The sequence below is a fragment of the Marmota marmota genome, unplaced genomic scaffold (genome assembly GCF_001458135.2).
Source record: "Marmota marmota marmota unplaced genomic scaffold, marMar, whole genome shotgun sequence".
NCBI classification, from domain to species: Eukaryota; Metazoa; Chordata; class Mammalia; order Rodentia; family Sciuridae; genus Marmota; species Marmota marmota.
Window position 1 is genome coordinate 26,802,526 of NW_026000221.1, and position 14,464 is coordinate 26,816,989.

The 14,464-nt window shown below is 49.6% G+C and overlaps 1 protein-coding gene across 12 annotated transcripts in view; it reads right to left on the bottom strand.

The window, feature by feature from the left end:
* The window catches only part of Nod2 (nucleotide binding oligomerization domain containing 2), a 35,091-nt gene that overhangs the window by 13,121 nt on the left and 7,506 nt on the right, over positions 1 to 14,464 (bottom strand). For all 12 annotated transcript variants that reach the window (XR_007343487.1, XR_007343488.1, XR_007343489.1 and 9 more), the window contains exons 3-4: positions 8,747 to 8,852; positions 4,153 to 5,971 (exon numbers count right to left, since the gene is read on the bottom strand). Coding sequence is in view for 6 of the 12 variants with exons in the window: in XM_015488751.2 (XP_015344237.1) it covers positions 4,153 to 5,971; positions 8,747 to 8,852 (1,925 nt within the window). In the remaining 6 variants the exon portion in view is untranslated. The remainder of the gene's footprint in view (positions 1 to 4,152; positions 5,972 to 8,746; positions 8,853 to 14,464) is intronic.

Consider the following 14,464-nt stretch of genomic DNA (forward strand, 5'->3'; position numbering starts at 1 on the left):
AGACAGTTGGATGAGACTGGCCCCAACTAGTGCATAACAGGTTGTAGATAGTGAAGCCTCTCTGGGCTGTCCTTGACCCAAGGACACTACTCCTGAAGGGCAGATCCTGCCTAGCAAGCCCCCTCTAGCTCATCTAACCATGAGCTCATCTGAAAACTTCCCTAAAATACAGATTAGATTCTAGGGCATCTATCCTGAACTGGTGCTTCCATACACGCGGGGTGGGGCCCAGAGGTCCATATATTTTAACATCTGTGCAATGATTTTTTAATCCTCAGACAATGGCCCTGACTCAATGGTTATCAGCTCAGGCACTGGGGTCCCTCATCTGGACATTCTGATCCTGACCAGGCTCTTACTAGCTATTTTCTGTTTCTTTCATCTACAAGAAGGGAACGACTGTATTATCACCCTCTCCAGGCTGTACACATACAGCCCTGTGAGCCCCTGGCACATGGTACGAGTCACCTGTCATCAGGAGCACTAGCACGTATGGAACTTTCTGTGTGCTGGTCCTGGGCACTTCCCAACAGTAACCTTATCCTCACCACAAGCCCTTGGAGCAGGCACTACTATGATGCTCATTAGAAAGAAACTGAGGCACAGACACGTGAAGTGACTTTGCTAAAGCTGCACAGCACCTAAAGGGTTGAGCTTAAGTGGTCTGGCTCCAAATCCCACCCCTAACCACAACACTGTGGGGCCCCCCTTGTGGCCTCGGATGGCTGCCCGTTCTAGAGAAGCGGTTTTCAGGCTGCAGGTCGTGTGACCCATTAGTGTGTCACAGAACCTATTTTGAAGGTCCTGAGCAGCATTTTTAAAACTGAAATAGGACAAAAGAAGAGAGCAGAGCGTCTCAGAGCTAACGAGGCAAAGTCATCTCATGAAGCTTCTCATTTAGAAGTTCTGAACGCGGGTGCGTCTGCTCACCGCTTGCTCTCACTGTGGGTTACCGTCAAAAAACTTTGAAACCCATCACCCTAGAGTCAGAGAGAGTCAGGGTGTAAAGAACCCTGCATCGGGTGCTTTACATACGGGGTTTCCTAGAGGCTGAGGGCTTTAGTTGGCATGGAAACTCCTCAAGTGGAGAGATGCAACCTGGCGCTGTGGGAGAGAGCTTGGCCCCCTCGCCCCCACACATCTCTCTCTCTCTCTCTCTCTCTCTCTCTCTCTCTCTCACACACACACACACACACACACACACAAATATGCCCAAGAAGCAACCTTCTAGTTGTGCGTAGGATAAAGAACAATGGATCTTGGTCGAGGGCCTGAACCACTGGTTCACTTCCTGTTTCTATAATGAAATCTCTCCCATAACTAACACATAAAGAGGAAGGAGTTATCTGGATACACAGTTAGGAGTTCCAGTTCATGGTCAATTGGCCTTGGTTGCTGTGGGGATGATGGCAAGGCAGCAACTCATGGCAGAAGCTTGTGACGGAGCAAACATTCTTAACATCACAAGCCAAAGAGGAAAGAGAAAGAGACAGAGGCTGGGTCCCACAGTCCGCCTCAAGGGCACGCCTCCAAAAATCTGCAGACTTCCTACAAGGCCCACTTCTTAAAGGTCCCGCCATCTCCCAGTAGTGCTACTCTGGGGACAAAGCTTTTCACACGTGGACCTTTGGGGAATGCTTATCCAAATGGTGGCGACTGCTAATGGAAACATCAAGCTGACTCCTCCAGACCAGGGCTTCTGGGTGTGAGACCAGCTGTAACAGAATCACCAGCAATGTGTGGGACAGCTGCAGATACCGAGGCCACCCACTGAATGGGAGTTACGGGGGGCAGGCCCAGAAATCTGCCCTGCGTCAGTTAACTCTGCACACTGTAGTCTGAGCACCATGCACTGGAACCCAGCCTGCCTCACCTTTCTCTGAAAATAGAGACAGACCCACAGCTTCCCTAAAGCCCTTTTATTTATTTATTTTTTGATACTGGGGATTGAACTCAGGGACACTTGACCCCTGAGCCACATCCCCAGCCCTATTTTTTATTTTATTTAGAGACAGGGTCTCACTGAGTTCCTTAGTGCCTCACTAAGTTGCCGAGGCTGGCTTTGAACTCACGATCCTCGCATCTCAGCCTCCCAAGCCTCTGGGATTACGGGCGTTCACCACCGCGCCCAGCTCCCTACAGCCCTCTGCACACCACATGGGAACACTCCTGATCAGTCAGAGAGGACCCACTGAAGAATTCCAGGGACGGACTGGTCTATGAGAATCATTCTGGTCTCTTGGGATTCACGAACCCCTGGGAGAACCAGCTTAGCAGACAGACGGGCCTCCCGACGCCCCAGCCACAAGACCACACCTCGTCCCTCCAGAGGAAGTGCAGTATGGTGCCGTTACTGGGCCAGATGCTCTGTCTCCCTTCTCTGCCAGGCTCTTGGTCCTAGGAGGCTGACGTCTGTGGCCATCAGCAGCAGGGGCAGATCTGCCTCCTCGGTGGTTCAGCAGAGGAAGGCATTGACCAGAGGCATTGACCAGGGCCAAGCCTGACTCTCCTGGAGCCCAGGCTGCTCAGGATGCCCTGGCCACTCCTTCCTCTCAGCTAATAAGTCTGCCCTCCCTGAGCCTCGGGTCCACCAACCACCACTAGCCCCAGGGCCCTGCTCCATCCCCCTTGGCTCTTCATGACCTCTGTAGACAGTCCCTTTATTAGACTCTCCTCAGCTTACCGCAGTTTAAGTGTGGGATCTGTTTCCTCCAAGACCACAACAAGGTCAGCCATACTTGCATTCTATATTAATTGTACATAATATACATAATACTATAGATGATTAACTACCCATAATCTATGTTATAAACTTATGACCACAGTCCCTATCTCGGGGCTAATGAAAGCCACTGAACAAGTTCAAGTAGATTCCATGTATTTGTTTCATGGAGGAAAAGAAGGCTTGCTGATTTGCCTCAGAGAAGACGCACCACCTTCATACATTCAAGGAGGGTCTTCTCACCCTTTGCTTAGGGTCAATAAAGGTCACCTGAAAGTAGCCCAAAAGCCCCAGAAGATTGTGAATAGATTTTAACTTTTGTCTACAACTTTTTGCTTTTTCATGGGTTCTACAGAATTGCAGTACTCCCTCCCCTGGGTAATGCTGAAATCCCACCTGCACACTGCACTACCTGATAGAAAAAAAGTGGGCCACGTGGGGCACAGTGACACATACTTATATTCCCTAAAACTTGAGAGGCTGAGGCAGAAGGATCACCAGTCAGAAGCCAGCCTGGGCAACCTAGCCAGACACTGTCTCAAAATAAAAATCAAAAGGACTAGGGAAATTAGCATGCCTGTAATCCCAGCAGCCTGGGAGGCTGAGGCAGGAGGATCGCAAGTTCAAAGCCAGCCTCAGCAACAGTGAGGCGCTCAGCAACTCAGGAAGACCCTGTCTCTAAATAAAATACAAAAAGGGCTGGGGATGTAGCTCAGTGGTCGAGTGACCCTGAGTTCAATAACGCCCCCCATCCCCCCAAAAAAAAACTCTGCACATGACCTTGAGGTTTTCCTAGAGCCTTAGAAGTGCATCCACAGAGATGAGATGGAGAGTAGAAAACTGATAGTCAGAAAAATGTGAAACCCAGTCTGCAATTTCCTGTGTGACTATCTCTCTCTCTCTTTTTTAAATATTTTTTCAGTTGTAGGAGGATACAATACCTTTTTTAATTTTTATTTTAAATATGTGGTGAACCCCGGGCCTCACACATGGGAGATGAGTGCTCTACTGCTGAGCCCCAGCCCCAGCCTGTGACTGTCTCTATTTGTTGGTTTGTTTTCATGGCACTGGGGATTGAACTCAGGGAGTGACAAATGCTAGCCGCATCTCCAGCCCTTCTGTGTGACTCACTTCACTTGTCTGAGCCTCAGATCAAGGACAAGGGGGATAATAATGGCCCTGCAGCCAGCACAGAGTGGCTGTGGATATTAAATGAAATCATACCGGAAAGAGCAGCAAGCACCATACCTGGTAGAGGGGACATTGACTAAGGCATGGCTGTCACATACTGACACTAAAGCCCAGAATGGGGAAGGGTCTGGCCTGTGTCGTACCAGGGGGTGCACCGGGACGTCTGGATCCCAATGGGCATAACTTTTCGGGCCCTGTCCCCCCGCCATGCCCGACCAGCAATGCCCAGCAGCACTCACTAAAGAGCCTTGCAGATACCAAGGCAAGGCAGCAGCTGCTCCACGCCAATGTCACCCACAGAGTTATAGTCCAGCTGCAGGGCCACGGGCCGCTGGAGGTGCCGCAGCACAAAGGCCAGGGCGGCACACTCTGCGGGGCCCACCCTGCAAAACGTCAGCTTGAGGTGCCCGACATCCAGCCCGCGCACCGCCTCCCGCGCCAGCTGCTCCTCCTGCATCTCATACAGGCTCCGGATGAGCCAGATGAACCCGGGCATGGCGTGCATGCTCTTGGCCTCACCCGGCACAGCTGGCGGGATGGACTGGAAGTGCTTGCGGAGGCTGCGGGATAGACAGCGGCGAGTACAGGCTCGTCGGCGCCGGAGCAGGGCCTTCTTGGACACCTGGCACAGAGCCAGCAGGTCCCGGTGCTCCTGGGACAAGAGCCCTGCCAGGAAAGCTGCTGTGATCTGAAGGTTGTGCGGCTCGGCCTTCTGCAGCAAAGCCACCACGCTGCCCTCCTCACACCTGGAGCCCTGGACGCACAGTGCGGGCAGCAGCCGGGCCAGTGGAGAGCTGCCCGGCCTGTGGCAGTTGAAGAGGTGTCTGAGCGAGGCTACGGGCACGTCAGGACTCAGCGCCAGGTAGATGGCGGCAAAAAAGCACTGGAAAGTAATGTGCAGGAATTCCAGGTCTGGCGCGCTCCCTGGCACCACCCGCTGGGCACACACCAGGAAGCCAAGAGAAATGTCATCAGGGCCCACCTGGGCTGCCTGCAGCTGCTGGGCAGAGAACACATAGCAGCACATGCCCAGGCCCCAGAGAGCCAGTTGACCAAGGTGCAGGAGGGTGGAGAGCCTGCCTCGGAGGAGGCTGGGTCCCCGGATGTGGGAGGCCATGTCTGGTGGGGAGGCACGCAGCAGGAAATGCTGCAGGATCAGAAGGTACATATCTGTGGTGGTCTTTGGGGACCCCCCGTCCTGCAGCAGCAGTTCCTGGTGGCATCTGGACACCATCCATGAGAAAACAGGAAGATGGCATAAGCCGTACAGGGCTGAGGTAGCTTGGAGCAGGTGGAGGAGGCGATCTGCCATCCCAGGCTCAGGATGGCACCTCCTCAGGTAAAGCTCGATGGCCTCCTTTGAGAAGCCCCTCAGGTGGCACTCGGTGCACGCGTACTTCCTGAGGAGGGCCGACACGGCGTCTGGACGGCTGGTCAGCACCTTGCGTGCGTTCTTGAGCAGGTTGCCCTGCAGGAGGTTGAAGAGCAGAGTGGGGACTGACGTGGGGTCTGACGGGGAGCAGTGGCGCTCGCCATCGGTGAACCTGAACCTGAACTCATCAAAGCCATCGAAGGTTAGCAGGACACGGTCGGGGTGGTCGAGGAGGAACTGAAAGACGTCCTGCTGGCCCGCATCGGGCCAACAGCAGTGCTCGAAGATCAACGTCCTCAAGGACAGCGGTTTGGTCACGCACTGCAGCTGCCGGCAGCTGAACGGGAAGACGAAGAGAAAGTCCTGGAAGTGCTGCCCAGTCGCCCAGAGCAAGTGCAGCCGCTGCAGGAGTGTGCTCTTGCCGCTGCCCGCCTCGCCCACCACGAGCACGGTGTCCGCGTCTTTGTTGAGGTGTCCCTGGGCTCTGAAGAGCTCCTCCAGGCCCAGGGTGGCGGGGCTCTTGTGCAGGGCCCCGGCCGTGCCCACCTCCGTGCGCAGCTCCAGGGTGTTCTCTGTGTACACGTCGTCGAGGCACAGATTCTCCGCGCCGTTGTAAGTGCTGAGGAAGCGGCACTGCGCGGACACGGTGCTCCTCAGCTTGGAGACGTACTTCCGGCATTCTGCAGCTGGAAGACAGCAGAAGAGCGGATGAGGACGAGACTGTGGTCAAGGTGGGACCCAACCGGAGCGGGCTGCGGGGAGGAATGTGCTGATAGGAGAGAGGGGCCAGTGGACGCCCATTAGCTGGGGACTTCAAAGACAGCCACCTAAACCTCAGTTGTCTCCCCTGTGAAGTGGGGAGACTGGCGGTCACCACCTTATGGAGCTTTAACACGATCAACTGAGATAATGCATGTCCCGTGCCAAGAACAATGTCCCTCACAAAGTAAATGCTCCAAAGACATCATCCAGTGCCCTGACTACTACTGACACCAGACTGGCTGTGGGGATTGGGCTCGAGTCACGAGACCTGTGTTCTGATGCTGTTCCCACCATGTTGGCCAGGTGGCTTTACACAAGTCCCCTCACCACTCATCTTCAGTTGCCTCTTCCTAGAGGGAAACAGGATCTAAGGGCTTAGGATTCTGCAGTCAGACACACCTGGGTTTAAAACCTGTGTCCAGGGGCTGGAGTTCTGGCTCAGCGGTAGAGCGCTTGCCTAGCACGTGTGAGGCACTGGGTTTCATCCTCAGCATCACATAAAAATAAATAAACAAGCAAATAAGATGAAGGTATGGTGTCCATCTATACCTAAAAATATAAAAAATAAAAAAACCTGCATCCACCATTCATTTGAGGACACCACCTAACCTGACCAGGCCTTGGTTTTCTGATCTATAGAAATGGGAACAATCCACATCTTGAAGAACTGTTTCAGGAGCAGTGAGACGAACGGGGTTTAGAAGAATATCTGGCACTTGGTAAACAATCCAAAAGTGGTATTCACTATTAACATTACTGGTACAGGCACTGCAGTGCCCCCTGGCCAAAGATGTCCACATCCTGATTCCTGGAGCCTGTGACTATGTTCCCTTACATGGTAAAAGGGATTAGGTGGCTGCAGTGAGAGGAACCTGCAAAAATCTGAGTGGGCTGGACACTGGAGGGTCTCAAGGTCACCGTGGTTCCCAGGCCAAGCACTCAGACAAGACCCTCTGATTCTGCCTGCACGTCCCCATCCTCCTCTTGTCCCCTCTGCAGGGAGAGTTCGCGTGCCCAGGGTGCATCCAGAGGGCTGATGTTTTCCTTTATCATCCTGGTTCCAGGGTGTGCAAACCACTTCCTGTGTGAGGGGTCAGTTCCTCTTTTGGGAAATAGAGAAGTGCCGGTCCCAAGAGCTAGGCTGGTAGGACATCAGCACGGTTCACATCATCGGAGCCGCACTGCCCCCAACCAAACACTGGCCCGTTAGTTCTCAACCCAGGAGCCAACAGGTAATTTTTGCAGGGAGCTCTCAGCTCACTGAAGTTGCAGATGCTCTGTGTCTATGTTTTTTTATGTTTTATTTTTTGGTCATTTTTAAGATGGAGTCTTGCTATGCTGCCTGGACTGGACTCCAACTCTCGGGCTAAGTGGTCCTCCTGTCTCAGCCGCCTGAGTGGCTGGGACTACAGACACGTGTCACCTCTTTTGCTCCCAGAGCTATGCTCATTGTTGCTATTTCTGCCCTTTGGCTATATCAGGAGCACTAAGCAGACACCAGAAGCTATAGACCTTTCCTTCCAATACCCTGACTTCCATCGCAGATTCACAGCCATGGTTAACGACACCAAATTCCTCAAAAAAAAATCTCATTTTAAAGATATCAATAGACATATCACTTGTCACCTTCAGCAGCACCTGCCCCATGGCACGGTGTCCCCAGTGCGTGCCTCGCCAGCTATGCTTGATGATATCAATAATCGTTAACCAAGGGCCAGCTGGGTACTGTGCATTGATGTCTCTATCCTGCTCTTGAAGGAGATGACACACAGCCACATGCCAAGCACAGGCCTCCAGCCATCCCGCCCTCAGGCCTGCTCGCTGCTGAGAGGCCAGGACTCAGGCTGAGAAACCCATCTGTCAGCACCAGGCACACAGCTCAAGGGCCTTCAGTGCTGACAGCTTTCCCTCTCGAGGCTGCTGGAACAAGACTCAGGGAGCGCCCAGCTTGCATCTTCTCTTTACAATGGAAGATTTCTTCTCCCCACAAGACAGTGCAGGTGAGGACAGTTTGCAGTCACACCCGTCTCCACTGCTTCGTCACTTAACCTGCCTGCCCAGTTTCCACATCTGTAAAGTGGAGGAAACACCTAATTCCCAGGGTTATTGCAAAGGGCATTTATTGTACAGTGTGTTGTAGCTGTGTGCACAGGCCTCTCCCATTCCTGGGTGGGGTTGGTGAGCATGGGCACTGAGGGGTGCCATGTTCTCTAAATCCACTTGGTCCCTGAGGTTCTGATCATGAGTAAATGCTCTGCCATTAACCATGAATCTGTGCTGACTTCCTTTTCCTTTCTGACAAACTGGAGAAGAACAAAAACTACATTTCAGAGGTCAAGAGATACCCAGCCCACCTCTAAAAGTGAATCTGGATCTTCCTAGTGCAGACGACAAGAGTTGGCACGGTAAGGAGCACCTGTTGTTAGCCCTTGCTTCATGGCAATTCTAGTAATCACGATGCAGCACAGGACATGATCAAAGCCAAGGGACAAGGTCAATAATTTCATCCTTTCATTCCCTCCCTGCAAGCCCGATGAGTCCGGGAGCCATGTTAGCTTTAAAATGAGGAAACTGACTCTCATGGAAGGCTGATGCAGAATCAATATGTGGGTGCCAACGGATGCATGCTCTGCTATTAACCATGAATCTGCGCTGACTTCCTTCTCCTTCCTGACAAACTGAGAAGAACAAACACATACCCACTAAAGGCAGGGGCAATGGGACTGGTAATTCCAGAATGTGCCGGAGAAGGAAAGCAGCCAATCCATTTGCCTTCACTGCGGCAAGATCAAGCAGCCTCCTTGCCTGTGGGAGAAGAAGAAGCCATTATTTTTCCAGAAGGGCTGAGGAGGGGTGTGGGAAGGTTTCGACCAAGTACAAGTTGAGCATCTCTAATCTGCAAACCTGAAATAGGAAATGCTCCCAAATCCAAAACTTTCTGAGCATCAACACGATGTCACAAGTGGATGATTCCATACTATGAAACTGTTGCATGCACAGAATTATTTGAAATATTGTATAAGATTATCTTCAGGCTATGTGTATAAGGTGTATATGAAACATAAATGAATTTCACTTTTAGATTTGGGCCTCATCCCCAAGATATGTATATGCAAATATTCCAAAATCTGAAAAAAAAACAAACAGAAAACCAAGACATTTCTGATTCAAGCATTTAAGATAAAAGATACTCTATATGAACTACAACGCCATAGGATCTCTCTGCCATCACAATAAAAGGCCTGAAAGACAAATAAATTATCACAGGAGTTAAAAGAAGTTGGTACAACATTGGATGGTGAGATAAACACACTCATCCAATCTGGCTCCTTCTCCAAACCCACTCAAGAAGTAAATACCTAAAAAAATAAACAAATGTACAAAGATAAGGAAAATGATTCCAAAAGCTGTCGATAACTTGAAAGAAAAATGATTTCAAGTCTCATGGCTTCAATGCTTGAACATGATCTCTGTTCTTGACCCCCAGCCTGAACTCGTCCCTGAATCTGGGCCTGGCTCATCAATTGCCGATTTGCCATCTCCACTCACATACACCCACACATGTGCCAAGCCTAGAGCCATCCTCATATCAGCTGAAGTCAACGCCATCTTCCAGGTGCATAGCCCCAGAGGTTTGAAGTCACCCTTGAAGCTTCAATCCACCAGAAATCCTTTGGGCACCATTAAGGATACCTAGAACACTGCCCAATGGAACTAGAAATCAACTACAAATGTGAGCCACGTTCGAGATTTAAAATCTTCCAACAGCCACCTTCTTTAATGTTTAAAAAGATGAAATTGATTTTAACTATATATTCCATTTAGCCCAAGATGTGCAAAGGATTACCATTTCAACACATAGTCAATATTATAAAAAAAAAAAAAAATGAGTGTGATAATGCGGCATTCTTTCCTCCATATTGTCTCTAAACTCTGATGAGCTTTCCCTCTCGAGGCTGCTGGAACAAGACTCAGGGAGCGCCCGGCTTGCATCTTCTCTTTACAATGGAAGATTTCTTCTCCCTACAAAACAGTGGGGAGAATATCCGTGTGGACCACGTGTTTTGAGCACTCAGTGGCCACACGTGGCCTCGTCTACAGCTGCAGAGCCCCACCATTCCCCCGTACCCCCTCTAGAACACCCTGCTCACCCAGAAAACTGCAGAGCCTGCCAAATGGGCCTCCCTTCTGTGTCCCTGCCCCATCGTCTCCTTTATAAACAAAAGATCCTCACACCTCCTGTTAAACAGCACAACCAAACCCTGAGTCCCACAGTAAACTTCACGGCACAAAACAGACAAAAGTCTCTGTCCATAACCATCTAGCTCCCAGCTGCACCCCGACCTCCGCTCTTCCTCCTCTTCCTTGACCACCCGACTCAGCACTGGGCTCCTATTCCCTGGGAATCCCAGCATGCTCCTGCCTCTGGGCCTCTGCTCTGGCTGCATCCCCGACCTGTGATGCCCTCTCCCCACCTGGACCATGGCAAATTCCCTCCCCTCCTCCAGTTCTTTGCCCAGATTCCATCTTCCCAGTGGGATCTCTCAACTACTCTATTTAAACGTGAACTCACTTGCTCCCTGCTCTCCCTACCCTCTCCACGTCCAGAACACTCCACCAACTCTCCGCGGCACGAGCACTTTCTAACACACTCTGCAGCTCAATTCCTTCTGCCCCTAGAAGAGTACCGGGCACACTCCCAGTGCTCAGAAGACTCCGGAAAGCCAAATCCCAAGCCAACAATAGGGAAGTCAGGAAGTGCATAGGTACATTCTAGAATCTGTCAGAGGCTCTGAGACTCTCATCATCCAGTACCTTTGGAACCAAAGGAAATGACAAAGGCAAGCACTGAGTCAAAGTGCTCTATGAACTAGATCTCCAGATGCCCTTGCCCACTCCAAGCCACCAGCAAATATCCCTGCCTGCCGTGGCAAAGTCGGCCTATTGATATTCTGGAAAGGGTAAAGAGAGGATCCCTGGCTGGGTGTGATGGTACACGCCTGTAATCCCAGCGGCTCGGGAGACTGAGGCAGGAGGATCACAAATTCAAAGCTAGCCTCAGCCATTTAGTGAGGCCCTAAGCAATTCAGTAAGATCCTGTCTCCAAATAAAATACAAAAAAGGGCTGAGGATGTGGCTCACTGGTTAAGCGCCCATGGGTTCAATCCCTGGTACCAAAAAAAAGAAGTGGGGGGTGGATCTCTGGATTATGAGACATCAGGCACAATTAAATTCATCACACACCAAACACAGGTTTAATGACCCGGTGCAAAACAAACGCTGAACACTGAAACTTTTCCTACCAGCACCCACTGCCTCGCAGCCCCTGGGCTCCCAGGACTGTGGTTATCAGACCTTTACCCCCAGGCGGGTCTAGGCAAGGAATTTGGTCAATCCAGAAGGAAAGTCTAAAGATGCAGATAAATAGATAGATAGATATCTCAATCTGCCATTTCCCAAAATCTCTACAGTGGAATACATAGCAGACAAATTTCACCTGCACACTCATTGAATTTTAAAGTTCTCTATTTCAATAACAAGAAGGACAACCAAGGACTACCATATGCCCAAAGAAAATATTTAATACGGGAGGTAAAAGTCAAACCAGTGGGGAAAGGGAAAGCAACTTGTTGGATAGAAAAGTTTATGTGTGATGAAGGAAACAACCTAACCTACCCAAGCAAACAAAACAGAACAAAATAAGTATCATTAAGGAAAAGAAAAGACTGTATTCATAAAACAAGAGCAAGATGCTATAATAAAGGAATAGTCAAAATTGCCCTTGCACATTAAAAGTGTGATAGCAAAAACGAAAAATTTAAGAGTTTACAGTAGAGAATATCATATATAAAATAGAGCAAAAAATAGAAATGGAAAATAGAAGGAAATTAAAGAGTTAGTCAAGAAATTCTAACATTCAAGTAATTATAATTGCATAAAGAGAGAAGAGAGAAAATAAAGTGGAATAAACTCATCAATTAAATTTCCCAGAACATAAAGATATGAGCTTCTGCATTCAAAGAGCCTGTTGGGTATCCAGCACCCGAAGTACTTAAGTGTGAAATTTCAGAACTTTGAAGACCAAAAGAAAATCTGAAAAGCTTCCAGAAAGACATATACAATGGTTTTAGAGTTCTTGGCAACAACATCCGGAAGAGAAGGTAACGGAATAATGTCATCAGAATTCTAAAGGAAAATGATGGCCAACATAGAATTTTATACCCAGTCTAACTGTCAATAAAGTATGGTTGAAATGACAGACACACATTCTTTCTAGAAGACATATGATCTATCATAATGGAATAAATAATAAAAGAAGAAGACATAGTATTCGGGATACAGGAAACCCAACACAGGAAGGCCAATATCAGGATGATGGCTGTGTGCTACACAGAGGGCCACCTGTTTAGATGGAATCACCACTGACTCAAATCTGAGGGCCGTCACCTCCGAGACCCCAGGTAAGCCTGGCCCTCATCCTTATCTGTTTGTGACTTGTCTTCACCATGAGCTAGCATCGTTCCTCTCAACCCTGCTGCCTAAGTCAGCTGAGGACATTCATTTCACCCCACAGGGGCGCTTGTCTTGACCTCTTCCTGGGAGCCAGAATAGCCTTTGGTGAGCTCACAACTGAGTGAAAGAGAAGCCCACCTACTCTGACCATATTCCCACTGGACATGCAGCTCCTCTCTCATACGGGTGCTTCCAGATCCTCCAGCCTGACCTTGTCCACCAACCTCCCAGAGTCCCTTATAAACTACCAGGGAAGGCAGGGCCAGTCCACATCCACAAGACCCTGTTAAGCTTCCCTGACCTGGGAACATTGACCTAAGAAAGGGCAATTTGGCCCTTTTCTTACACAACAATGTGTGGCTTGCTACTCAGTTTTTCAAAAGAAAAGAAAAAAAAGTCCAGCATTTAAGGGTTTCGTTTAAAAGGTGCTAAAACCATAAAGCGAAGGAATGATTAACACCAAGGTCAGGCCAGACGTTGCCTCTGGTTGTTGCAACTGAAGAAGGGTCTGGGTGCTGATAGCGTTCTCTTTCTTAATCAGGGTGATGCAACATATTTATCCGGTATGTATGAAATTTATCCACTACTCTGTAGGCATGGTATGTTTCCGAATCTAAAAATGTTTAAGTTAATATTGTGACAGGAGCAAGCAATTCAGAGCTCACTCTGACACCCCAGTCCCATTAACTTTAGCAGTTGCATGAGTCACACGGACAGTTGATGTCACAGCTGGTGTTACCAGTCTCAGGTTTCCTAACAACTGTTATTCCCAACTGAGCAAGACCACAGGAAGCCCTCACATTTTATGACAGAGAAAGAACACAAGAGCTGGGTGCAGTGGTGCACGTCTATGATCCCAGCAGCGAGGGGCACTGAGGCGGGAGGATTGCAAGTTCAAAGCCAGCCTCAGCAAAAGTGAGGCGCTAAGCAACTCAGTGAGACCCCGTCTCTAAATAAAATACAAAATAGGGCTGGGAGTGTGGATCAGTGGTTGAGTGCCCCTGGTATTCCCCTTACCCCCCCCCCACCAAAAAAAAGAAACAACCTAAACTTTGGAGAAAAACAGACCTGGATTCAAATTCTAGCTGGCCCCTTCCCAGATGGGCAATTTGGATGGTTTCCACATTGTCAAGGAAGACTGTAGTCATACCACACCATTGGGAGGACGTAGTGAGGATTAAATGATGTAGTATAGGGAAAAGGCTGAGTACAGCGTGGGGCACATAGTAGGTCCTTTTAAACACATATTTGATGTTTAAGTGAGCCTAGGTAAGGCTAGGTTGAGAATGATGAAATAAACTACTCTGTCTGCAAGCTGGCTGATTATTTACAGTGCAGACAACAGTAGCATTGGTTACTTTATGGATTTAGTTCCTCAGCTTGCATTTTGTTTCATTCCACACTCCTTTCCAGCCCCCAACCTGATATCATTATCAATGGTCAATGCTAGCACCTCTATGTAGGAAATTGAAAGGTTCCCCGGGGGGTCATGTTAATAGGACATACCACAGTTACCGCCCACACTGAATCCGAAATTCGGCCGTGGGGGGTGGGGGGGCACCAAACACCAAAGCACAACTTGAAGGAAACTCAGAGAAAGGTGGATTCTAAACACCTAGAACTCTCTGGGCCGCCCTTGGCCCCTCCCCCAGTCCTCAGCTCTGCGCCCCACTGTCCCTTCCACCGCTCAGCTCAGTCCCCACTTTCCGTGTGTGTGGCTTCTGCGGTCCACTTAGTTCTTTCTCAGGAGGGATTCTTAGTTCATGAAATCCAGCCCGTCTTCGTGCCCAACCTAAGCATTTTAAGGCTCTTCGTTTCCCTCTATATTCTGCTTTAGCTGCATCTCATAAACTTTGATAATAATATTCTCATTTGGGGGGCAGTGCCAGGGATGGAACTCAGGG